At 40.6% G+C, this 27447-nt stretch overlaps 1 protein-coding gene across 2 annotated transcripts; it reads left to right on the top strand.

Moving 5' to 3' along the window:
- The first annotated feature begins 933 nt into the window (after positions 1-933).
- CRBN (cereblon) lies at positions 934-27176 on the top strand. 2 transcript variants are annotated; one of them, XM_067755253.1, is made up of 11 exons: positions 934-1069; positions 4599-4711; positions 6819-7021; positions 7864-8013; positions 12541-12700; positions 20527-20589; positions 21747-21831; positions 22524-22639; positions 23135-23199; positions 24017-24148; positions 25511-27176. In XM_067755253.1, exons 1-11 carry the CDS (start codon positions 1003-1005, stop codon positions 25689-25691), a joined length of 1335 nt encoding a protein of 444 aa, XP_067611354.1. In that variant the 5' UTR covers positions 934-1002; the 3' UTR covers positions 25692-27176. The 2 variants fall into 2 exon arrangements, with proteins under 2 accessions (XP_067611354.1, XP_067611355.1); XM_067755254.1 differs by having other exon boundaries at positions 944-1069; positions 4602-4711.
- Positions 27177-27447: the final 271 nt, after the last annotated feature.

Raw genomic sequence — 27447 nt, 5'->3', positions numbered from 1 at the left:
AGGCCACAAATGACTTGACCAAGGCCCGAGAGTGTGTTCAGGGACAGAAGGCCGAGTGACTCTGAATGGATTCATCAGCCTCTCTCCCGAGGTTTTCTTTCGGCTTTTAACTTTTCAGTGAGCAAACTTTTGGAACAAACATATTTTAAAATACCGCATTCACTATTGTTTTCTTCAGAGCAGTCCTCTCACCCCTCTCCTCCCCACCATGTTTAGGTGTTTTATGGCATATACGGAGTTGTCAGTTTCCTCCTTCGCTGAAAAGATGACTTGAAAAGATACTAAGGAAACTTTTCTCCATCCTCCAAAACAGGAACCTTACCAGTCAACAGAATTATGTATCTTTTTGCATTCTGCAGTAATTTTTCTTTTTTGGCCATATAATGACTCATTTTTGTTAAAGTAATAATGAGTAAGCTGTTTTATATTCTGACAATCTCACTTGCCAATCATAGGCCTTTTTGTATTCTGTGTTATCATCATTTCTGGTATTTGTTTCTGACCAATACATGTTAATTATATATGTAAACTACTTAAGACTGTTGAAAAGAAAATCAGCTACAACCCAACCGGCCTTGGAATAATTGATGCATTGGCCCAGTCTCCATGTATACGGTTTTTATTTTAAAAATTGGAGCTAATGCTGTATAATTGGGTTTCTATTTGCTCCCCGGCCCCCTCGTTAAGAGCGAGGTGGAGACTAAAGAATCTGAGCCTGTTTCTCCACGTGTAAAATGTCGTGCCAGGGGCGGGAACAGGCGACGGCTCTCACCGAGCGAGGTGGGCACCAAGTCACCAAGAGCAGCGGACACAGCACTCGGCCCCCGTGGCGACGGCCCTCTCGCCCGCTGCGCCTTTCCGGGCGGGCCGGCGCGCGATCCGCACCGCGGGCGCCGCCAGAGGGCGCTGTGGCCCCGGGCGCGACGGCGGCGGCGCGGCGAGGACCCTCCCCCGGCGGCTCGGCCGCCGCCCTGTCCCAAGCTCCTCTGCGGGTAAACAGACATGGCCGGCGAGGGAGATCCGCAGGACGCTGGGAACAACATGGGCAATCACTTGCCGCTTCTGCCCGGTAACCGTCCAGGGCCGGTCCCTGGCGGCGGGAGGGGGAGAGGCCCGAGCCGTGAGGGGCACGGCGGGGCCGGGGAGGCGGGCGGGCGCTGTGGAGCTGGCGGGGCCGCGCCGGAAGCGGCCGCGCATCGGGCCGCCGGCCAGGGACCCAGTAGCGGCGCTTCTCCCAGCGGCTGGGTCCCCCGGGCTGGGGACGAGGGTTTGGGAGGCGGGGAGGGCGGTCTCCCCCAAAAGGCAGGGATCCCATGCTGTCCATCCTCCGTGTGTCCAGAACTTGGCTCCCAGGAAATGGTCTGAAACTGGGTCAGGGGAAGAGAGGGGGACTGGGACAGAGCTCAGCAGCCCAGACTTTTCCTCGACTTCTTCCCTTTGATGAGGGTGACAGCTACCATGCATTAACTGTTTACCACGTCACGGGCCCTGCCATAAGCGCTTTGCATGCGTTTCTCCGTTTAATCCTCTCCACATTTCTTTTCTAATCCTGATCTGGTGGGTGAGAAATGGATTGGCAGATTAGTGTGTGACTTGCCCAAGGTCACACAGTTGCAGGGCCAGGACTCCTATCCGAGTCTATCTGTCTGCATAGGTGGTGTTTCTCAACCAGTTCACAGCCAAGACAGTATTTGGTCTGTTCTTAGGCACATAGTTCAAACACATGGTAGAACAAGCTTAATTAGAGATACTTAGGACTGTGATGTTAAACTCAGTTTTCTCTCTCTTTTATGTTTTATGAAAATTTATACTTTGGACTTATGTTGGAATACTGGGTACAAAAAAACCTGGAATGATTGTACAGTTTTATCGTGGAATGCTCTAGACAGGAGATGCTTTCCAAGAGGTGTATCAGCCAAATGGAGACTATTAGCTGAGTCCCTTCACTGTGTGTCAGGAAGTATGTTAGGTGTCCTGGAGATGAAAAGAGGTATGATACACAGTCTGATACCTGAGGAGGTTTATCATCTATATGAGGCTCCTGAAAATATAACTAGCAGAAGGCCGTTGATTTAGGCCAGTTAAGCAAATGCTCTTACCCTCCATCAGAGGGAGGGGTTGTTCAGGGCCGAAACGGATTGGGGGAAAGCCCTGTGGGGTGTCTGGAGACATCCAAAAGCCTATAACTTAGGATAGGCTTGCAGAAGATAAGGCCTGGAAGCTTGGGTCGGAGTGTTGGGAATCTTGCATCTCTTGCCAGTGAGACTGGGGGTTTCTTCCGTGGGTTGTAAAGAAACAGTTGTGGGTTTCAGACCTAAGAGAAGCTGTGCTTGGAGGACTAATTTGCCCACTGGGAGTGGCGTGGGTTGGAACAGGAAGAGACTAGAAGGCATGCCCTCCATATAGGAGGGGCCTTTTCCAGAGAAATAAATCAGAATCAGACTCAGTGGTCGATCCAGAAGCAACCTAGCTGAATTGGACTTGACTGAAGAGCTGAGCTGTTTTTTCAGAGGCATCAGCCCCGCTCTGTCTGTGCCAAAGCCAGTGTGTCAGGGAAGATGCTGATGCTCTGTTGGCATCCGCATGCTGCTCCTGCATGAGATGAGTCACCACACTTCACCCTGGAAGCTCTCAACAGTCAGTGTGTTTTGTCAAAAACAATCGGGTGCAAAAGGGCTCAGAGAGATTGTCAATACGATAATCATGCTTTTGCAAATCACACATGAGTTTTATTTGTAGAAACATTGGATTGTCCATACATCCATGTAGAATGAATTGTTTTGAAGAGTAATCCACTTTAAATGCTAAGGAACTAGCTTAATATTTAAGATTCGAAGAATCTGTCCCAACCAAACAAAACATTAATAGATAAACAGCCAAGTGGGGGAAGTGGGTTTCTGCCCTGTACATTAGAAAGACTACTTTGTGTAAGGAAATCATTTAGAGACGGAAGTTGGAGCAGTTAAAATGTAAATTTTAAAATTATGAATTCTAGCCTTTAAGCTAAAATTTGACCTTTTAAACTCTGTGTAATAGAGCAGTGAAGTGTCAAAATGCTTAGTGAAAGCCATGCTGTCAGAATTGTGAATGCAAGGAAGTAGATTCAGAATATTTTTGTCATCGGTTTAGATTTTTCTTTGTTATCTCTCGGTCTCTTAATGAAATTCCTTTGTGCTTAGGAAAATTTTGTATGAAGTGTTCAACCACTGCACATTTGAATTTAAATTGAAATAATTATGTTGTTCTCTTTGACAAAGCCTTATGTATCTAAGGAATTTATAAGAATTGATAGAGAGTCCAAGGCATTTGCCATGTTGAAAAACATTTATATTTTCTTGTCAGGGACCTAGCTGGAGGTGGTTTGATTTAAATAATGATATGCACAAAGGAAAATAATTATTTTGTAAAGACATTTTATCCACTTAGAAGTTTATTTGGGGGCTTGCTTGCTTCCTTCCTTCTTTCCTTCCTTCCTCTCTTTTTCCCCTCCTTCCTTCCTTCTCTCCCTCCCTCTCTCCTTCCTTCTTTCCTTACTTCCCTCCTGTCTTCAGAAACTCTTTAAAGTTAAACGTTTGAAAGAACTTTAGAGATTGTTCTTGTTCATGCCTGTCATTTTTCAAATGAGGGAACTAAGGTTTAATCAGGTGGGATGAATTGTCTGAAGTGTCAAAATTAGTTCCTAGCAAGGGAGAAGAGGTAAACCTCCTCTGCAGAAGAATTTCAAATCATTTATGCAGGTATGTCCCCCTTCAAGGAGGTGGAACATAATCCCTGCTTCTTAGATGTGAGTTGTCCCCAGTGATTTGCTTACAAAGAGTACAATGTGGAAAGGAGGGGGAAAGTAGCTTTCCAGTGGAGAAATCCGACTAACACTGCCTCATCCAGGTGAGCACGGTCAGCTTCAGTAGGTATAGGTGACATCGATAGTGTGCACCCTTGATAGGACATGATGAAAATGGCTCTGCACCTTCCTAGGCTTCTTCCCCAAAACACAAATCCTAATTGAGGGACATTCTACAAAAATGCCTGACCAGTAGTCCTCAAAACTGTCAAAGCCATCAGAAACAAGGAAAGTCTGAGAGACCAGCCCAGCCCAGAGGAAGCTAAGGAGACATGACAGCTAAATGTAATGTGGTGTTCTGGATGCGGTCCTGGAACAGAAAACGGATATTAGATAAAAACTAAGGAACTCCAGATAAAATGTGTTTACTTAACGGTAATGTGCCAATGCTGATTCCTTAGTTATGACAGACGTACCGCACTAATACAAGACATTAGCTATCAGGAAATGGATGTGAGGTATACAGGAACTCTATTATCTTTGCAACTTTTCTGAAAGTCTTAAACTCTTCTAAAATTAAACATTGACTTAAAAAAAGTAGTTGGTGGCAGAGCCCAGCCTAGACCCTAGCCCTCCAGCTGCCTCTTCACAGTACTGTTCAGATTCCCAAGTGTGTGTGGTGTTTACAGGAACCTCTCTTTTCATGGGCCCAGAATCCTCATGAAGGAATTATGTATTTGAAAGGGAACATAGCTTTTACATGTTCATGCCTCTGTTTTTTGTTTGTTTTTTTCCTTATAATATTGTACTTTTACAGCAGAGGATGAGGAAGAAGATGAAATTGAAATGGAAGTTGAAGACCAGGATAGCAAAGAACCCAAGAGACCAAACATCATAAATTTTGACACTAGTCTTCCGACATCACATACAGTATGTAATTTTGTAACAGATCTAGTATGATAAATACGTGCATTTAACTGTAGATGGAAGTTCTTGAAAACGAATGACTGCTTTTAGCATTACTGGAAATTACCTCACACCAGAAGTTGTGGTTGAGGACGTGGGCTCTTGACAGTAGATAACAGTCTTAAGCTGTAATTTTTAAGCACTTTGATACCATGTCTGTTACTAGTTGTAATTCTTTGAAGAATTGGTGCCCTTCTTACGTCTTTGCTAGTAATAGGGCTACTAAAGTACTTATTATCTGTACTGCTGGGTCCCAGGGTGTGATTTAATATTCTAGCATTTTATACTTGTCATTTATGCTCTTTGGACATAGAGATGTCTAGCTTAGTCAAAATCAAATATCAGGTTGGGGCTTCCCTGGTGGCGCAGTGGTTGAGAGTCCACCTGCTGATGCAGGGAACACGGGGTCCGTGAGGATCCCACATGCCGCGGAGCGGCTGGGCCCGTGAGCCATGGCCGCTGAGCCTGCGCGTCCGGAGCCTGTGCTCCGCAATGGGAGAGGCCACAACAGTGAGAGGCCCATGTACCGCAAAAAAAAAAAAAAAAAAAAAAAATCAGGTTGGCCAAAAAGTGCCTTCGGTTTTTAAGTGAAAGTAAAAGACATTTTTCATTTTCACCAAGAACTTTATTGAACAACGTATTCACCCTTTTGTTCCACTACCTTCTGCCATTTTTTAGGCAACTTCATAATTCCATCTTCCCAAAACTTTTTATCTTTTTGAGCAAAGAATTGTTCCAAGTGCCTTTTACAGTCTTCCAGGGAATTGAAAATATTTTTCCATTAAGAGAATTTTGTAAAGACCAAAATAAATGGAAATCCAAAGGTGCAGTGTCTGGTGAATACAGCAGATGAGTCAGAACTTCCCAGCCAGGCTGTAACAGTGTTTGCCTGGTCATCAAAGCAACATGCGGTCTTGCGTTATCCTGATGGAAGATTATGCATTTTCTGTTGACTAATTCCGGACGCCTTCTGCTTTCAGTTGGTCTAATTGGGAGCAGTACTTGTTGGAATGAATCGTTCGCTTTTCCAGAAAGAGCTCATAATGGAGGACTCCCTTCCAATCCCACCATATACACAGCGTTACCTTCTTTGGATGAAATTGGCCTTTGGTGTGGTTGGTGGTGGTTCATATTGCTTGCCCCACGATCTCTTGCATCTGCATTATTGTACAGTGTCCACTTTTCATCACCCGTCACAGTTTGTTTTAAAAACGGAACATTTTTGTTACATTTCAGTAGATAATTGCATGAGGATATACGGTCAAGAAGGTTTTGTTCCCTTAACTTATGTGGAACCCAGACATCAAAGTGATTCACATAACCAAGCTGGTGCAAATGGTTTTCAGCGCTTAATTTGGATATTTTGAGAATGTCGGCTATCTCCCACGTGGTATAATGTTGACTGTTCTCAATTACTGTCTCGATCTGATCGCTGTCAACTTCAACTGGTCTGCCCGACCATGGAGCATCGTCCAGCGAGAAATCTCCAGCACGAAACTTCGGAGACCACTTTTGAAACGTTTGCTCAGTCACAACATCTTCTCCCTACGTGGCACAAATCTTTTTTTTGCATTTCAGTTGCATTTTTACCTTTCTTAAAAATCATACTGTGATGAAAATGTTGCCTTTTTTCTTCTATCTTCAATATTTAAATGAATACACAAAAATTCACCAATTTTTATCAGTTTTTTTTTAAAAATGCACGCTGATATGACAGCTGTCATGATACAGTCTGACAAAATTGTTTCGAGTGGAGTTGAAGACAACTAAGCACTACTAGAGCCATCATACGGAAAAAAAGAATGAACCTTTTGGCCAACCCAATATTTTGAACTTAAAAAATGCTCTTGAATTTTTATGTATGTGAGAGATTCTTCACAAGAAATTAGAAATTCTACTTCTAAGAGTCAAAAATAGATTTTCATGTGGGAGCTGATACAACAAGTTTATTATTTAAATATTTGTACCCTCTGTGTGTGTTTCCTTATGCTGATTTGCTGTTCAGTCTGTCGAGCTTTTGTTTCTGTTCCATATCTGTACTGACACTGACCTTGTGTGTGTCCCTCTGTAGTATCTGGGCTCTGATATGGAGGAATTTCATGGCAGGACTTTGCACGATGACGACAGCTGTCCGGTGATTCCAGTTCTGCCCCAGGTGCTGATGATCCTGATTCCCGGGCAGACCTTACCTCTTCAGCTTTTCAGTCCCCAAGAAGTCAGTATGGTGCGGAATTTAATTCAGAAGGACAGAACCTTTGCGGTGCTTGCATACAGGTAAAATCTTAGAGCTGACTGACTTAACAGTCTCTCGTGCAGTCCCAGGGAGGTGGTTTTAAAGCCCAAACTGACTACTATTCTGCATGCACAGGAGATGGGATGAGGTTGGGAAGTAAAACATTCGGATAAGAAGTGTGAAAGTGCAAGTTGGAGTATTTCGGGATGATCATTACCATCTAAATCAGGCTTTACCTTTCACACACATTTGAACTTTCTGGTATTTGAGAGGTTTTATATCATTAAAATTTAATGAAAAACATTTCTAGAATCTTATTTTCAAGAACTATCTTTATTTAAAGAAAAAGAGGGCTTTACATTGTAATGTAAAGGATTACTTTTGCAAAAGAGCAAGTAGTTATTTCACCGTCTCAAAATTCCTAAGCTGTCCTTTTACAGACCCGTGCTAAACTGAAGCTGAATTTCAAGTATCCCATGACAACTAGAGGAAATCAGTGGTAGAGGCAGGAAATCCATACAGGAAGGTCCCCCTCCCGCCCCTGCCCCCCAGTACAGTGCTGCCGATAAGCAGCAGTAAGGATGGTCTGCTGAATAAGAAGAATGTTTGGTTTGGGAAGGGAGAGTTTAAACTCCTATCAGTCCTAGGTCATTTTCAATGACTAGCAATCTATTCTTTTCCTAATGGGCTCTAACTGTACTTCCTGAATCCTCTTTATATATCTCAATTCCCTGTGTGATTCTAAAATAAATAAAATTAAATAGCTTTGCAGTGAGAGCCGATTGCTATAAATTGTTTTCCCATGTGCATTGCTTTTGTCAACTTTGCATATCTGAAAACTAAATGTCCAAAACTGTTTCCTTTTTAAAATTTACCTTGGAAGTAATGTACAGGAAAGGGAAGCACAGTTTGGAACAACAGCAGAGATATATGCCTATCGAGAAGAACAGGATTTTGGAATTGAGATCGTGAAAGTGAAAGCAATCGGAAGACAAAGATTCAAAGTCCTTGAGCTCAGGACACAGTCAGACGGGTAAGAAACACCATCTGTCTTAAAGCTCCTTGAACATCATAAAACGAAATGGTTTTCCTGTATTTTTTCTGTTTTGCTGACCCTTCACATTTTGTGACTTTTAACTAGTTGTTCTTTTCCCTTTGAAAGTATAGCTTAGGGGTTTCCAACTTTGCTGTGCATCACATGCCCTGGGAAGTTTTTCAAACTATAGATGCTTGAGTTCCAACCGCCCCTCCCATCCGTAGAGAGCCGTCAGTCTGGGAGGGAGGCCACAGCATCGTTTCTGATGATTTCCAGGTGATTCTAATGTCCCTCCAGGTTTGGGAACGGTAATGTAAACCCTACAGGCAGTGTCATGTGGGGCAGGGCTTCTTTGGGGTTGAAGACCTCTCTTCAGATTGAAAAGGGTGGGAGGTCAGAGCCTGGCAAGCTGTGTGTGGCGTGGCATTCCTGTGCTTGGGGAGCCATGGCGGTCAGCCTGCCACCTGCTCCGTCTGGGCTGTGAGGAGCGTTTACACGGAGTGCCCATCTCCACTGTGAACGTGCTTTCACCTGTAACGGGTCATATACTGAATAAGTGACCAGGAAGCACCTGTCATCTCTGTGTCCTACCAAGTTTAGAAATTCTCAGAGTTCTGTTTTAGCAGTTAACTGTTCTGGCGTGGCTCTCACGCTTAGGGTTTTTTCACAAATTTAAGGAATAACTCATTCGAAAAAAGGCAGTTCACCTTTGCTCTTAAAACAAACAAACAAGCAAACCTCCCCAAAAAAGCACACAGCATATTGTCCTCAACACTGCACGTTTCCTTTTATAGGAGTGATTCTTAACTATGGTACCTAAGAATCACCAGTGAATCACCAGTGAAGTCTTAGAAACAGATTCTTGGGTCCCCCCAGCCCTAGTGAATTGGTCTCTTATCTGTAGCCACGGTTGAAAATCTTTTCAGGTCTCTGTGTTGCACAGGTAACGTCTTCTGAACACATGGACACTCAGAGGAATCTTTAAAGATTTAACAAAGAATATGAGCTGCCTGTGGGCAGTAACTTTTTGTCTGTTCCTGTTCACATAGTGGGCATTCATAAATATTATTGAACTATGAAAATATCGAGGGGGTCAGCCACCCTTTGGAGCTTGAGAGAGCATAGAAGAAGGAGGGGTGCAGAGCCCTTGGGGGAGGGGTTAGTGCTACCCTCCTGGTGACCCCCCACCCAGAGCATTCGCTACGCAAACCCTCCAAGCACTGAGCACAGTGTACTGTCATTGTAGGGTTGTGTGTGTCTCCCTCAAGAGGCGAGCTGCTTAGGACAGTGGCTGAGACTTCTGTGTGTTCTGCATTTAGGACCATCAGTGTTACGTGAATGAATGAAAGAGTGTACCCTGAGGGCTCTGCATTGAGACAGTTGGCAAGCTGTTTTGTTGCTGTGGATTTTACTAACAGTTCCATTTTTAAAGTACTTCCTATCCTCATGCTTATAAAATTTTGAGTATTTGTGAATACTGTATTCCAAAAACCATAATGGCAAATTGACTTGGGGAAAAGTATACTTCAGAGACTGTCGACATCAGTGACTTGTGATTGTGGACAACTAGTTTGAACACAAGATGGCAGTAGACCCTTAACTGTGAAAGCAAGTCAAGGGATATACCTTTGACTCTAGTAGAGATGAGTGTGAAACTGATAGGGCCAGACGGGACTGGGAAAGGGCCCATTCTCTGTAGTATCCCTGAGACCCACTAACACAGCCTCTCACAAAAGTGAGTCTGTTTTAATTTAAAAGACCTCCACGGAGTGAGAATCCTCTGTCTCCACTGCCCTTCTGGTTCTGTCACTACCTTCACTGGAAATGGTGAAACAGAAGAAACTATGGAGATAATCTAGTGCAAGCTCCTCTTTTTTCAAATAAGGAAATGAAGTGCTAGAGAGGTAAGCAATTTGCCTAAGGTCATACCACTAGAGGGCACCACCTGGCTGGTTCTGGGTCCCTAACTTCCAAACCAGTGCTCTTCCCACCAAACCTGAATTCCTCCATCACACGTTTGCACCTCAGGCCAGTTTCCTTTTCTTTAGTAATGCAGTACCAGGTAATAGTCATTTGTCTTCTACATAAATGACTCTTCATATGTAAAAAGCATACTGCTACTTTTCCAGAGTGAGTCTTTATTTCTGTGGCATCTTCTGAGCACACGGACATTTATTTGAAAAATTAATTTAAAAAAATGGAAGTGTATCATTGAATCACCATAGGACTCTTCAGGAGTTCCTGAGTATTTCTTACATGTAGAGAGGAAAAGGCGATTAATACTCTATTTGGAATTACCAAAGAAGTTCTCTTACCTGTCATAATTGAGATGAATAATTTTTAGTGAAAAGGGTTAATTAAAAATGGAAGTCATAAAAATTTACACATATATATCTTAAACATTTTATTTTAACTTAAAATATATAAATGTCCCTTCGTTCATTTTATGTTTGATGGAAAGACAGGATACTTTCTTCGAATTGGGTCTGCAGATTAGAGATGGCACTAGTCTTTCTTGCATTAACAGCTTTCACTTTGCATCATCTATCTGCAGTTTATACCTGTAGTTTTTCTTCAAAGAGAGGTTCTGAAGATACTCACAAGGCTGTCTGAGCACCAGAAGCCTTGCAGATTTGTGCACTTTTTTTCTTACCGTTAGAATTGTCTGAGCCTAATTTGAAAGCATTTTTTTGGCTCAACCTAGTATTCATTGAAGCAGTTTTAATTTTGTACTTATATTTTATCAGTTGCTATAATATTTATATAAATTGTCAAACAACAAGATTCTACTGTATAGCCCAGGGAACTATATTCAATATCCTGTGATAACCATAATGGAAAAAAAATATGAAAAAGAATATACACACAGACACGCGCACGCGTGTGCACACACACACACACACACACACACGTGTGTGTGTGCACGCACATCTGTGTGTGTGTATATAACTGATTCACTTTGCAGTACATCAGAAATTAACACAACATTGTAAATCAACTATACTTGAATAAAATAAAATTTAAAACTTCAAAAAAATATTTATGTAAATTATGCAACTGTAATCACAGAACAACTGCCATAAACAGGTCAGGAAGGAATAAAACTAGTTTATGTTACAACCCAAACTCAGCTGCTGGGAGAAGCGGCAGCCGTGTGCAGCAGACCCTGGGCGGGCTTCACAGAAGGAACAGAGAGCAGTGCTTAACCCTGTGAGGCAATTCAGACAGCCTGTGTACAGACTAATGATTAAAATGATCACTAAGCTGATTTTTCAGTAGCGTTAATGTTTTTATCATAATAAACTCTTACATACTAGGTGGGTAAAACATAATTCTTATTCAGTTACTTTTGTTTTTAATGAGCTCTGATAACGTAAGAACATTAGAACGTAGTTTGAACACAGTCAAATTTATTTTACCGTTTTCCAAAGTCATGTAGACATAAATTTGAGCTTGCAGGAAGAAATTGAAGTTAGTGAAGTGAGTCTAATATTATCGTTAAATTAAACCTACATATTTTCAGACACATTTAGCTATTTTCATTTAATAAATCAGAAGAAGTATCAAAGTGTCATAAGTTTTTGTGGGTTGAGACAGTGGTTACAATGAAAGACCACTTTAGAATTCCTAAGCATGATTAATAGTGAAGCAGAGACTTGTAATATTTTTGTAATTACTTTGTAGTATATTTGACTTCATCAGTCTGACAGTGTTTTGTTCCAGCGTTTGGATGTGTTGATACCTTCTGCATTTGAAAAGGTATGCTGGGAGATAAAATGGCTCGTAAGACGATGGTCCGGAGGTACAACCTTCCTCTTGGCATTAATGATGAGATGTTTGCAATTATGATATTCTCAAGTAGCATTCTAGAATGATGACTTTACTGTCATGAGAGTTGAAGTAATTTTTAAAGTAAAAAAAGATAATATGATGGATATTTTGATTCTTTGCATATTCAGGGTAAATGCTGAGGAATGAGAAAAGGAGTGCACCTAGAAATAAGGCTACGTGTAATTCTTTAGTCTTATCTAATCTTATCCATGTAAATGGGTTCTTGATTTCTCTTCCTTTCTCTACCTACTCCTCAGGTTTGGTGATTTATGAGAAGGCATAGATGTAGGAGTCGGGCAGCGTAAAGAGACGGGGCGAGGGGAGGGGCGGGGTGTCTAATGATGTCTGAGAAATTAATTTAGAAGTTATCAGGATATGCATAGGGGTTGGTGGTATATTGATTTTTAAAATTTTGTTTCACTTACAGACTATCTGAAATGTAAAAATCTCCCTTTCCATTCCACAGTGAGATAAAAAATCTTAGGTTACCTTTGGTTTTAACTTTGGTACGATTTATGAAATATAGTATTTTTTGAAAATTTCGTGTATCATAATAGCATTTGAGGAATATGTTTAAAAAAGAAAACTGTGAAACTCTTAGTATTTAAAATTACCCATAATGTTTAGAAACTTAATAGTTGGAGTTAAGATTATCTAAAAAATGAACAACATGACTGGTTCTCTTTATTTCAGAATCCAGCAAGCTAAAGTGCAAATTCTTCCTGAGTGTGTGTTGCCTTCAACCATGTCTGCAGTTCAGTTAGAATCCCTCAATAAGTGCCAGATGGTTCCTTCAAAACCTGTCTCCTGTGAAGACCAGTGTTCACATAAATGGTGGCAGAAATACCAGAAGGTGAGAAACTTATTTTTTATGCCTCTTCAAAAAAAACAAAGACAGGTTGCTTTTTTCCTGTTTAAGAAAGAAAAACAAACAACTCTCATGATTTCCTTCCCCAGACTCCTTCTGGACAATACTGTAGCCGCGTTTGATCATGCTGGAGCTTCTAAAAATGTCATAGGCAGCTGTGTATGTAAAAGCAGTTTGCAACAGTAGTAAAATGTTACCGTACTGTGAGGTATTCCAGCTATTATGCCTGTAAGTTATGTATTAACTAATAACACGTGGTGTTAAGTTCTGCAGGAGGCTCTCATTAGACTGTGGTCAGATGAGGTGCTTGGCTCTTGAGTCAGAAACGCTTTACCTCAGAAAAAGCGTTTGGGAGAGCGCACAGGAGTGAAGTGCGTTTTCCTCCTTCTGCACTTCTGAAAGGAAGATTTTTTTTGCCCTTTTTGTACAACACTATTGACATCACAAAAATTGACTTGAGACTAGGTGCTCTTTAAAAGCATTGCCTGTTGGGGCATTAATTCCTGTATATATACTTTTGGCTAGATCATTCTTTCTCTTAGAAAAAATACTGATGAAGCTTGTTTGTACTCATTTGTGAGATGTATCAGTTACGAGTATAAAATACCTAATATTTATGATTTCTACCTAAAGGAAAAAATTTGCTAGTTCCTAAATTTAGAATCAGTTGGCTTTTTGAGATTTATCTTTTAAAAATATGGAAAGACAATTTTCATAGTAACCTGAAAAATCCTGTGCTGATCATCCTTTACTCTTTGTCATGTAGAGTAGTGAAGTTTTTAATTTTGATGTGGATTAGCATAGGATCCTAATTTGATGTGATCAGCATATATGATTCATAAGAGGGTCTCATACACTAGTCACTGGACCTCCACTTCTAGTGGTCTTGCAGTAGAAGTCATGCAGTTTCCAGAGAGAGCTTTGTGCAGGATGGGTGGTTGATGGGCAGCACGCTCACGACTGGCTCTCTGTAGGCTCCTTGGTCTCGTTATTTTGTGTTTCAGCTGACCAGTCTGTGTCATGATATACTGTGGTTTAATTCGTGTTTCTAAGAAGATTCTGATGAGAAAGTTTAATTAGACTGCCTAAAGTTTCCCAAGCTTTGACACTAAAATTTTTGAAGGTTTCAGAATATTGATACTGCCATAAGTTTACAGTAGCTTTTGTATAGCTGTGCAATACTTGTATTTTCAGACTTGATACAGGCACTTTAAATATACTTTTTCTCTTGTTTATTTTAGCAGTAGAACAGTGGAAGCTCTTGCTGTCATAGTCATTTTCAGTGTAACTGCTGAAATAAGTATGTGGAGGATAGCTCTGTTGGTACATGGCTCCGTGGAGCGGTTTTGGAACGTGTGGAGTCATTTAGGGCGTAACAGTGTGTCTGGCACTGGGTGGTGCTGAGATGTGGTTCTTTGGTGGGGTAACCACATCGGGGTGTGCCTCCACAGCCTCTCAGTATTTAGACAGCTGTGTATTTCAGTCACTGGATAAGTTTTCAGAAGGTAGTATTTTGATTTATATAATAGTTCTTCCATACCAAGATTTTTGTTAAAAACTCTTAACCGCTTATAAATCGTTAACTCTTTGCACAGCTCTAAGCATAGAGTGAGAGTGATTGGAGTTAATTCCTGACTTAAGTGCTCTGGACGACTAGTTCTGTGTTGTCTTTGCAGGTCCTTGCCATCTTAAACCTGAACTTGGGTTAGGCAAAAAAAACTTTTTACATGTAATTTTTGTGTGACTTACTGATTAAACTCTTCCTATTCTGTGGTTAAAGCACCTCCACGTGTTCACATTAAATTCAGAATTAGGCCTTTGCAGCTGGGTTGTCACTGGCTCAACAACAGCGAGGAAGGACACATGTGCAAAGGCCAAGGAAGCACATTTTTGTTTGGAACCAGATCTTTTGACCTTTCCCTGTTGTCTTATTTCTCCAGTAATTCTGGACTCTCAAACATTAGCCCTCAGTTATCTTCATATTCAGAGTTGCCAAGAACTAAACAGAAGTTGCTAAGGAATGAGAGAGACATAAAAGGCTTTCAGAGATAGAAATGCCTCATCCCGTGTATTTTTCAGATCGTTCAAGGGGTTCCCTTGCTTAAACTTTGGGTAGAGTTTCTTAGGTTCTGAAATTTGGATCTAGATCACTAGGCCAAGAAAAATTGCTAGTTGAGCTATTTTGGACTCCAGGTGCCTTACAGTCTCTGTTCTACTTTAGAGAGACCACTTACAGCCATCCTGCCGGCAGCAAAACGTGGAGTGGAGCAGAGGGAAGGGATGGCAGGTGGCACCGGTGGGAACTCCATTGGCCCTGGTCCCATCTCAGTGGGTCGCCCTATTGCACCCGTAGCCGGACACTGACTTGCGTCACAGCGCTTGTCTTCAGGCAGATCTGGGGCTCGGGTCAGCCCTCTCTGCAGCGTTTATTTACATCTGACTTGTGCATCTTTGTGCCTGAGAAGTGGTTCACGGGGCCAGAACTGGGAGATGCTTAGTTGATTCTTAAGCCAACTCACAGTAATCGGGTTGCCACACACTTTTCCAGCAGAAAAGATACTTAAAGGGTCTAGGAGTGGAGTGTAGTCTTCCTGACATGTATTCAGTTAACCTTGACACTGTGCACACACCTCTCTTAACATTTGCCATTGAAAACTAAAAAATCCAAATGACAGAATTATTTACGCTTCTGTTATCTTCCATCCTGACAAGGGAACATTGGAGAAGATGTCCCTATTGATTAAGGAGTTAGGCCCGTATTATCAGGAAGCACTCTTCCAAACCCACTTCTATCTGGAAACCTTCCTCATTCAGTGATTCGATCTTTGAATCTCATGTTTACTTATTTCCTTTCTTATCACAGTGCCTTTCTCTCTTCACTGGGTTTACTGTAGTGGGATTCCCTGAAAGAGAGGAAAGTGTTGTTTCACCTACTTGGAGTACAATGTGAATGTTCCTAAGTACACTCCCTGCTTGCCCAGACTATCTATCTACTTGTTCATTTGTAAAGCCCTTCTATGTTAATCAGAAAAAGAGTTGAGTATGAAGTATAAAAAGAAATCAAACGTGGCTGGGCTTCCCTGGTGGCGCAGCGGTTAAGAATCAGCCTGCCAATGCAGGGGACATGGGTTTGAGCCCTGGTCCGGGAAGATCCCACATGCCACGGAGCAGCTAAGCCCGTGCACCACAACTACTGAGCGTGCACTCTAGAGCCCGCGAGCCACAACTACTGAGCCCACGTGCCACAACTACTGAAGCCCACGTGCCTAGAGCCCATGTTCCACAAGAGAAGCCACCGCAATGAGAAGCCCGCACACCTCAACGTATAGTAGCCCCCCGCTTGCTGCAACTAGAGAAAGCCCGTGTGCAGCAACGAAGACCAAACACAGCCAGAACAAAAAGAAAGAAAGAAATAAATTTGTTAAAAAAAGAAAAAAAGAAATCAAATGTGGGAACATATTAAGAAAGTGACTGAAGCGTATCCATCTGGTCTCTGCTAAATTTATAAGCCATGATTGCTCCTGCTTCTCGTACAGAACAGGGAGGAACTGAGCACTAACTCAGAAGGGGGAGGCCCCAAACAGGAGTTCACAGGTTAGCGTCTCAGTCTTCTTCCCAAGTTTCCTTATGAAAATACAGATAAATATTCTAATTTCTTTCCTTTTTCTTACGTAAAAGGATCCATACCGTCCTGCACCTTCTTCTGTCCTAAGAGTGTAGCAGATTCTTCTGTATTCGTTTTTGGCGCACTGCTCCCTTCTTTTGGAAGCTGCACAGTATTCTCTGTATGGATGCACTATAATTTATATAACCAGTCCCCTCTGGACGACAGACCTGCACTAAGTGCTGCGTACAAATGACCTTTCATACAGGTGAATATGTAGGGCAGAGTTTGAGAAGTGGGATTATTGGATGTCAGGGCAGCTGCTCTTGTAATGTTGGCAGGTGTTTTCAAAGTACCTCACTAAGAAGGTTGTTCCTATCTGTGTCCTGATTGTCAGTGTTTCACCGAGGCTTTAGAGTATCCAGCTTAATTTTTGCTGATCTGATAAGTGAAATACAGTATCTTGTTGGAGGTTTAATTTGAGTTTCTCTGAATATGAGTGAGGTGTGTGGCATTTTGTGTTTAAGAGCGGTTCGTATTTCCTTTAGTTGGTATTGTCTTCAGAGTCTTTGCCCTTCATTGATTGCTAGGAGTTCTTTACGCATTAGGAAGCTTATCCTTTTGTCGGTGATTAATGAGTTCCAAACATTTCCTTTAGTTTGTCATTTTTTTTGTCTTTTAACTTTGTTTTTGGTGTGCTGTCATACATAGTTGAATTTATCTTTTTAATACTTCCATATTGTGAATCATAACTAGAAATACTTCCCTGTGCAAAGGAGTCTTCATTCCTTAAGAACAGTAAAACATGTAATCTTTTACTTCTGATTTCATTGTCTTTAATGACCAGAGTGTAAGCTTTGATCCAAGTGTAGTTGATCCTGGTATGATTTCAGTGCTCCTTTTTCCAGGTGGCTCCCGGTTGTCCTGTGACCATTTTCTGAGAGGGTCATATTTCCCTCCCTGAGATGCTCTTATTATAGACCAGATTCATGTTTTTTATTTTATTTTTCTTCTGCTCTGTGATCTGTTTGTTTATGCCTCACCAGGATGCTGCTATAACTGTTGACAGTTTATAATCTTGTAAGTAAGCTATGACCAGCAACCCCTCACTGCTCTTCGCTTTTTAAGGTTTGTTTGGCTACTATTGCGTCTTAATGTTTGCATGTGAACATTAGAATCTGCGGTTGCCTTGTTCCAGGATAATAGTAGTAGCAGGAGGAGCAATGATATTTGTTGTCTATTTTTATCGTAAAGAGAAGAAAAGTCTTGGAATCGTGGCTATGTGTATTCAGGGACTTCCTCCAACCAGAGTAGGGATTTCCCTGGCATACACCTTAAGCTTATAGTTGTCCATCTGCCATTATGAGCTTATAAGCCTCGGGATCAAGAAAAAGCTTGCCATTCCATTCCAGTTCTTACAAGCAAGTAGGATTCGATGAAGGAAGGAAGGAAACAGAAACTTGTTTCAAAAATTCAAAAGCTTGAATTATTTGGAAAACTCTTTTTATCATTTACATTGCTGATTGTGATAGGTCTTACTACAACAAACGACCACCTTTGGTCACTGTGTAAACCAGTGGTAATGTTTTACTATTCACACTTAGCCTTTCACGTTACTCTTCCAATTTCATTGCACTTCAAAGAACCATTTAAGTGGAGTTTGACATTTTTTGAACATTCTACATTGTCGGGAGGCAAAGCCGAAGCTATAGTTACGAGGCTTAAAAATGGAAAAAATGTGATGGATTGCTACCTCCACGTAACAGACAGTCATTTGAAGGGCCTTTCTGCCTGCTGTCAGGAGTAAGTCCTATTCCTGGTGCGAATACTACTTCATTGGAGAATCAGTCATTGATCACTTTCAAGCACCTAACTTTTTGGCTAGTATTAAAATTTTCTTGAAGTATAGCCCTTTTAGGAAGTAAATCATGGTGTTGATAGACTTGAAGAATGCCCATAAATTGCTGGGACTTATCGTCAGTATTACCCAGATATAAGTCGGGCCTTTCCTATTGTGCCAGGAATCTAAATGGAACTCTTAAATTTGAGGATATTGAAGTGGCTTAAATTTTGGCAGTTCAGTAAAAGCTAGCTGATCTCTTCTGGTTTACTTCTCTTCAGCTTGCACACTTGACTTTCTAAAGGGTGTAGTATTAAGGTTGTAGTACGTATATTTAATTGATTTGTAAATACAGCTGTAGAATCTGTCAGGGTAATCCTGATACAGAATTTTAGAGGCCGCCTCACGTTGAAAAGTAGGGAACAGAGACCTGAGGCTGCAGCTTGTTCACATTCACGAAGCCTGGTAGGAGCAGATCGGATGGTCATGACGCTGACCCTGATGGTGCCTTGCCCTTCATATCCTATTCGCTGTATACTCTAGTGAGAAGTAATGTTTATATATAAATAAATTAATTTCTTTTTATCTTTCTGTGGGTGTTAAATTACTTGCTTTTGTATCACAGAAGTGATCATTTTGATGTGTAAAGTATATATTAGTGACTGAATTCAGAGTGTGTCATCCAACCTGAAACTTCATTGGATCTTTGTCATTTCATAATGCTAAGTACCCCTCTAGAAAGTAAGCTTCTGCCCACTAAAACGTAAGCTCCACAGGGCAATGATTTTATTCTTTTGCTGTGCTTTTAATCATTGGTATACACCAAATGCATAAAAATCATGTCAGGTACATCCTAGGTGCTCAGAATATTTGTTGAATAAGTAACGGTTGGAGTCAGACCCCCTGAATGCACATCCTAGCCAGTCCCCATTTACCCGCTGTGACCTTGAGCAAGCATCCTTCTGTGCCTGTTTCATTACCTTTAAATTGGGGTGGTAATACTGCCAATCTTATCAAAATCTTTTAAGACATGTAAAGTGGTTGCCGTTACTATTACTGAATATTCAGTTACCTGACGGGCTGTTAGCATTTTTTATTCTGTAACTGGACTCTGACAAAAATTCTTACTAGCGTTAGGTTTTGCCCTGACTCCTCAGGCTTATTAAATCACTACCTGAGCCTGTGCTCAGAGGCCATCCCAGACCATCTTTGGGTAGCTTCAAACATAAGAATTATATTGAGTCCCAAATTCTTCTTTAACAAGAATCCACTGGTTTGAGCTGTAGCCCACGAGCCTTTGAGGGCAAGTCTGTCGTTATCCACGTAGCAGTTTCTGATTTATTCATAAACAAGTATCACATCCTCTTGAGAGGCAGCTCCAAACCACACATCCCTAGTGTGAACTCTAGACCTTATCTTCAGCATCCTGGCCACTGACAGTGAAAGTTCCCATTTGTGACCATCACAGAAGAGGAACATTACTGTCTCATCTTAGTGCCTAGTCTTCTTCTAATAGCGTTAGAGTAAGATTGTGGGGCGGGGGGAGTAGGGGGTGAGCTCTGCAGTGCGTTGGTTAGTTTACAACCATCAGCTAAGATCCCAAGTCCTCTCTGCATTTGCCGTGTACCCACGTTCCCCATCTCACACCCACTCACTTGGTCTTGCAGGTGCAAGCGTAGGATTTCCCTTTTATCTTGTTAAAGGTTATCTTGCCTTTCTTGTTCCACTCTGATAGTTCTTTCTGATCTCTCGTACCCCTTTCCCACCCAGTTTCACGTGTCATGCCCTCTGTCAATTGACAGCTTGTGTACAAAATTATAAATGTGTGTACATATGTAGGTTTTGTTTTGTTTATTAAGAAAATGTGATCATTCTTTATATTGTATACATTCTCTGGTGGGGTGCAGAATCTTCTCTGGTGTCAAAGTATTCTGTTGTATTTAACTATTGTTGAGAGATGGTTAGGTTGCTTACAACCGCAGCGCATCCTTTCAATCCTGTTTTCGTATCCTGTAGAACCCTTCCCTTTCCAGATTTTCTTGGTTGTTTTTACACATCTGTTCTTTCAGATGAACTTTATACTTCTAAGTTCCAATCTTATCGGTATTGCATTGAATATATACTCTGAGGACTGACATCTTAATTATTGGGTCTTCGCAACATTGAACTGCTGCAGGAATTCAAGTAAAAACATCATTGTCAAATATAATAGATAATCGTCTATTATGGGATTATCTGCAAGCTTTTCCATCTTTTTGAAATTAGAAAGTCTTCCTGGGCCAAGGTCATTTTTTAAATGTGTTTCTTTCTACTATAAGATCTTGATTCTGTGGTGTTTTTTAAGGGACTTTTTTTTTCTGTTTTCAGAGAAAGTTCCATTGTGCAAATTTGACTTCATGGCCTCGCTGGCTGTATTCCTTATATGATGCTGTAAGTAACTTACCTTGAACTTTGTGCTACTGGGGGAAGCCATGGCATAATTAAGGGTCATTAGAACAAAATAGGCTTTCATACCCAGTGGGGTTTAATTTTTGGAACTAATGCCATTCATTACATTTAAGTGGAACAGGCAGGAATCATACTGCTGGATAGACTTGGCTTTTAATTTGATAGATTTTTAGTCTTCCCTCAGTTTATAGTGGCTTGCAGCTTCAGGACAAGATATTGAGGCATTTTAGCGTTTATTAAGCATTTGAAATTTTGCTGAGTCAAGGGCTAGTTACATTTAGGAAATATAAAGAATCCTTCAACAGTGTTGTGGTTTTTTCCTAAACAAGTGCATTAACTTCAATTTCCTGATCCCTGGTGTACTAACTGATGCATCCACCAATGTTTTTGCACCTTAGATTTTTTTTTATTAGGCATCTTGAAAAATTCATTAAGAGACTACTGGAATAGTTCAGAGAATCTGGATTTTAGACGCAAAGACTGTGTTCAAAGCCTGATTTCTGTTACTGTTCCTGTGGTGTGGGGCAAAACTTGATTATCTATAAAATGGGGATAATGGTAGTTATTGTCTTTGGGATGTCGCAGACGGTCAACAAATGTTAGTCTTTCGCTTAGGGAATCAGCCCGCCCACAGATATGGAGCCCTGGGCAAACTAAACCCATAGGTTGTGAGCACTTACCACATGGGCAACACTAAAGGAAACTACAGTTCCGTCTGCCCTTCAGCAGCTTTTGAGCCATTACAGACACACACTAGACAAGAGTGGTTTTTGCGTCCACTGGTGAAAAGACAGTGAGCATCTTATGTAGTAAGTGCCAAGGAAGGTGTTGTAGGTAGCAAGTGCGGGTGCAGCTTACAGGGACCGACAGAAAAGGCTTCCTAGAAAAGGGAAGAGGAGGCCTCTGAGATAGCCAGCGCGTGGGAGGAGAGGCCTGGAAAGCCAGCCTAGTGCTGTGCAAAGCTGGGTCTTCCATCATTTCTGCCTAAGAAAACAGACACATTTAAACACGAAAGTTTACTAGGTAGTGATGACTTAAATTGCTGCTAATATATTAGGTTTATTGAGTTGACAAGCTGCCAGTAAAGTGTAAATAGTCTGTGAACCTTATTATGGCTACTTTGTTTCAAACAAAACAAGGAAACCTTAATGGAGAGAATCAAGAGACAGCTACACGAATGGGATGAAAATCTGAAAGAGGATTCTCTTCCTTCAAATCCAATAGGTATGAAAAATCAGTTTCCTTCCTGTGACCTGTGATGCCTTACTGAAAGAAATTGTTTTTTGTTTTCTGTTTAATGAAAATAAAACCCCCAACAATTTTTTACATTAGTATTCTGAAAAGCATACCCACTTCTTTTGCTTTGAGCAATTACAAAAAAATGAATATTTTTTAGTTAGTGGTAGCAAAGGTCTTAAATTCTCTGAGCACTCCTATTTTAGGCAAGGTTTTCATAAAAAGTTCAAGTTGCAGTAAATGGTGTGCATCCAAAAACACTGAGTATAAATACTCTCCTTTCCCTGGTCTTCAAGGTGCCACTGAAAGTGCCTGCAGTACCAGGACTTATTATTACCTTACTTACAGATCTGTTAATTAGGTACAGTTTAGCTATTCTTCGAGTCTCGTAGCAAATAAGTGACTTATTCTAACATGGGTTTGATATCATGTTTAATTTAAAAGACGACATTTACAAAAACAAGCATGGGAAAAGAAGTTACATTGTAGAACCTCCTAAGAGTATATATACTTGAGAGCTGGTATATTGTAGTACTGTTTATAAAATTGTGTGAAATGTGTTCTTTGGGAACCCCGTAGAGAAGGGTTTATTTCAAAAGGATGTTACTGCGTTCATAAGCTGTCCTGATACTTAACTCCTTCCTAAGTTTAAAGCTTGAAAAACCCACCATGTCTTTAAGATTTTTCTTACAGAGTAGCTGCTTGTCTTCCTATTGATGATGTATTAAGAATTCAGCTCCTTAAAATTGGTAGTGCGATCCAACGACTTCGCTGTGAACTGGACATTATGAATAAAGTGAGTAAAATGAATACGTTTGGATGCCCATGTTCAGTCAGTCTAGCGAGCGAGGGTGCACTGTTAGGACCAACAGAACTATCTGTAGGCTCCATTCATGTAGTCATGGAATTAGAGAACTAGTTGTCCATCATGGTTTGCATTAAAAATATTTTAAAGGATTATTTTATATATTTCATTTGGGATCATAAGACAAACGACTTGTTTTGCATTCCTCAGATATAACCTTTATGTGATCTTCATTTAGACTCTGAACACTTGATTTCTACCTGAACCATGTATGCTTTTTTATATATACATACATATATCAGTCACTATTTCTCTCTCCTAGAAGGTCATAAGTTTTGTGAGTGAATATGTGTTAGATCTCAGATTGTGTTTTTCTTGTTCCATCTTTAAAACTACGTTGTTGAACGGTTGGAAGGAAAATATGATAATCAGGGATCAACACCTTGGGAGCATTTTCCCCACTAATTTTCTCTTAAATTTTTTTAGTGTACATCTCTTTGCTGTAAACAATGTCAAGAAACAGAAATAACAACCAAAAATGAAATATTCAGGTGAGATCTTTATTACATTTTTAGCATAGACCTGAATACGTTTTGCCAACTGCTATAACAGAATTACAGGCAAGACCGTATTTCCATTCTCCATATAAATGACAAATACTCAGCAAATGAAATAGGGCAGGAATTAACTCTGCCGTTGGGTAAGACAGTCTTCCTGATTGGGTACCCAGAACAACAGTGGGGGCATGTAAGCCATTTTTCATAGGTAATGAGCATGGTGAAGTAAAACAGCTGAGCAGTCTCTCGTCCCCACCCCCCCACCGCCTTCCTTGTTGAAAATCTGTCAATTAGAGGATATCTTCTTAGTGCTTAAGGACCTACCTCCCATGATATCTCACTCAAATATCAGTTTCGTCATATAGCATCAAAGATAAAGGACGACATGCTTCTGAACATGTACTGATGCTGTGTGACAGTGTTTGAAAATTATTTTCTGACAACAAAGTCATTATGAATCAAGAAGGGAAGAACTGCTGTTTGCAGAGTACTCAGATGCCCAAGAATGACCAAGTGGAAACTTTTCATTGGACTTCCCCTCTCAGGCTCCTTTAGGGGAAGTTGAGTCCACATATTTGACAATGTATATATATCTTGAGGAAGATTTAAAAAACTAGCAGTATTTTCCTTTTTATCATCATGGAAAACATTTAGACCAAATAAAACTGGGCTGACTGCCAACCTCTTAGTAGTAGTTTTAACTAAAAGGTTCAAAACTATAGCTCTTAGAACCTTGTTTCTTGGTGAACTTTTATTTACCCCCACCCCACCCCATTTTGACTTGCCTTATCCTCTGTACTGATTCTTTTAGTTTATCCTTATGTGGGCCGATGGCAGCTTACGTGAATCCTCACGGATACGTGCATGAGACGCTTACCGTGTATAAGGCCTGCAACTTGAATCTGATCGGCCGGCCTTCTACAGAGCACAGCTGGTTTCCTGGGTAATGTGGTGGTGGTCACTTTTTTTTGGTTTTGCCTTAATTGGGAAGAAAAACCCAGAGTCCTAAGCAGAGCTGCTAGAATTATAATCAGAAGTAGACAATGAAGTGAATAATTCTACTTAAATGTTCATTTCATGAACTGCTAGAAAACGCTCTTCTTGCACAGTCTCACTGAGTGTAAGGTTAGGGACAAAGAAGGTGGCAACTGTACTTCTCCTCAGACTAACTCTACACTTACTTAATCGATCCACACTCATTTTCCCGTCAGCTCCATCTGAAAATCAACTGTTGTATGTATGATCCAGTAAAACTACATTTGACCCTTAAACAACGTGGGTTTTAACTGTTTGCATCCACTTAGACGCAGGTATGTTTCACTAGTAAAATCCTACAGTAAATACTACAGTACTGCCTGGTCTGCAGTTGGTTGAATCGTTGGATGCCAGAGGAACCGCAGATACGAGGGCCAACTGTAAATTACAGGCGGATTTAACCCCTGTGTTGATCGAGGGTCCACTGTGTATCTGTATCATATTCTGTAAAGTGTTAAACGTTACCCAAGCAGTGATAATAGACACGAAACACGCAGAAACCATGCTTGCTTTTCTTCTAGTGTGCATGTTTTGGTTTGGTTTTCTTTTACTTTAGCCCAGTGCCCTTCAGAGTATGACTGTGGGACCAACAGCACCACCTGTTAGATTCCTTGAGCCGTATTATTTTCAAGACCCCCTATTATTTGTCCAAATAAATACTGACTGGCTCAGCCTTTTTATTTTGAAAGACTAGGGATTAGTGCTTATACTTACTGTAATGCCATGGCTTGTATTTTTGGATGAATTACCTGACAAATCATTCTCATTTTAGAAATCAATCTCATTTTAGAAGAGTAGTCCTGAAATCTTTCTTACCTGAGAAAAACACTTACCTCCCCCAGTTTTAACTCACACAAAAGTGCACATTTCTACAGGTGGTTGCTGTTTTCTAACTTGAGTGCAATACAAAACAAAGAAAATGCAGATGCAATTTAGTGTGGTCCTGGCAACCAGCAAGTTGTATAAAAAATCTGTATTAATAAGATTTTTTTTTCTTTCTTGGCATTGGAGAAAAAAATTTTAAGCACAGCTTAAGAGCACAATCAAGTAATTATATATATATAAAGACTGATGCATTACCATGATGACCCATACAAACTAGAAAATCTTTTTGTGAGGTTTGTCTCAGGAAACTGTATATAAATCCAAACTCAGAGTATTCCTTCTTCCCATTCTTAGAATTTGGCTCTAAGATCTGTCTTCCCAACAGGTTATACGGTGATAGGCTGGGATACACAGCCTCAGCTGATACCCTTCCTTAATTTTATAGGTTCGCCTGGACCATTGCCCAGTGCAGGATCTGTGCAAGTCATATTGGATGGAAATTTACAGCCACCAAAAAAGACATGTCACCTCAAAAATTCTGGGGTTTGACTCGATCTGCTCTGCTGCCCACGATCCCAGACACTGAAGATGACATAAGCCCAGACAAAATAATACTCTGCTTATAAACGAATACGGTAGGGATAAGGTTCCTTAGCAAAATCGGTATTCTAACATCAGGTCTGCTTTGGAAATTACTCCTTTTGATGCATACCGAAGTAAAAAGCGACATTACATGGAAGGTTGCAGTTTCCTAGTCAAACAACAGTATTTGAAGATTTAGACTAAAATATACTATTGAAGAGGATGAAAAGCAGTCTAGAATATGTGGTTTCGGGAGTTATCTATTTTAGGAGCTTGGTGCTCTTATTCTGTGGGATCTGACAGGACATGAAGACAGCTGTAAAACAAACTGGTGAGAGTATTTCCTGCAAAACATACCTGAAATTCCTATAAATTCTTATAATGTGAGGGTTCCTCACTTGATCCTGATCCATGGAACAGAATGGCACGTTTGTATCAGTGCTCCAAACAAACAGCAGAAGTTTCCAAAAGCTAGGGTGCCAAGCAAGCGCTAGTACTGTTCCTTTTTGAAAGAGGCAAGGCTGTATTATTTTAAAAGGGCTTTGTTCTTTCTGATTTTCATCAATACTTTCAAAATTTACAAACCAGTATCTCAGAGAAACTAAAGAGTTACCTAATACACAGTTTGAGCCCCAACATGTTTGTTAGTGAAAATCGTATTTTGTGTATTTGCTCAGTGTTTGGTTATTCTGTTCCAGTTTCATTTGAACCTAAGACTACTGTGGAACACAGATGCTAAAACACGTCCCCTTCCTCCAAGTGAGATGTGCTAATGTATTTTATAGGCTACTTTGTTCAATGTAAACTAAAGAAACTCTGTAAGTAAACTGTAAGAGCAAAACTAAATTAAACATGTTCTTTTGTTTAAATAATGTAAAATATCTACTCATAAGCAGATAATCTAGGTGTAAGAAATAATTCTTAAGGTAAAGTTCTAGACAGACTGATTTGCCACCTACCTCTTTGCTTATACATTCAAGGGGTTTATTGGATACTTTTACATTTGCGTAATTTTGATGTTCCTTCACTGCTTTACATATTCATTGGGAGAGGTTCAGCTAATCGGGTACAATGGATGTGGCCAAAACGGACTGTTAAATTTCTCGTTTGAATTTGTCAATATTTTCTTCTTCCAAACATGCAATGGTTTTGACTGCCTAGCCTGGAATCGGCAACCGAGTATCATGTTGCACATTTATGTAAAGAGAGTAAATGAAAAGCAACTCAAGAACGCTGTCGGTTTTTTTAGCATGTGCCCCTTCTGTATTCGATATGCCTAACCTTTACTTTGTTAACCTTGGGTTTTTAATGACTCTACTATTTGTTCATATAGTCAGTCTTACACTGAACTAAAACGGCCTCTAAAGGGGATTCCAGGGAGTTCTTTTCAGTAGCACGGCACATCTCTTTATAGCTAAACCAGGTGTAGTGAGGGAACATTTTGGCCCCCTGGAGAGTGTAATCTCAGAATGTTCTATATTATTTACTGACAGACACTTGCAAATAAAATTTCCTGGTATATAAAAACACGCATATACTATTTTAAAGTCTCTTGATACATGACGAAACCAGACCTCAAATCTGCATATTTCCTATGTAGCACAGTACGAATTCTACAGTGTTGGTTCCAAATATGTATCTTAAATATTTCAGTGGGTTATAAGACGTTTAATTACTGACCTGTGTGTGCAGTCGTTTCTGAGGCTCCCTTTCTTGCAACAAAGCCCCTGTTTGTTTGTACACTGTCACACTTCCTCTTAGCAGGGCTTTAACAGAAATATGCTTTTCAAAATTGTTTTA

Source organism: Pseudorca crassidens, chromosome 10, assembly GCF_039906515.1.
Source record: "Pseudorca crassidens isolate mPseCra1 chromosome 10, mPseCra1.hap1, whole genome shotgun sequence".
Classification (NCBI taxonomy): domain Eukaryota; kingdom Metazoa; phylum Chordata; class Mammalia; order Artiodactyla; family Delphinidae; genus Pseudorca; species Pseudorca crassidens.
Note: the sequence above shows the minus strand (reverse complement) of the source record. Positions and strands in the feature narration are given on the sequence as shown.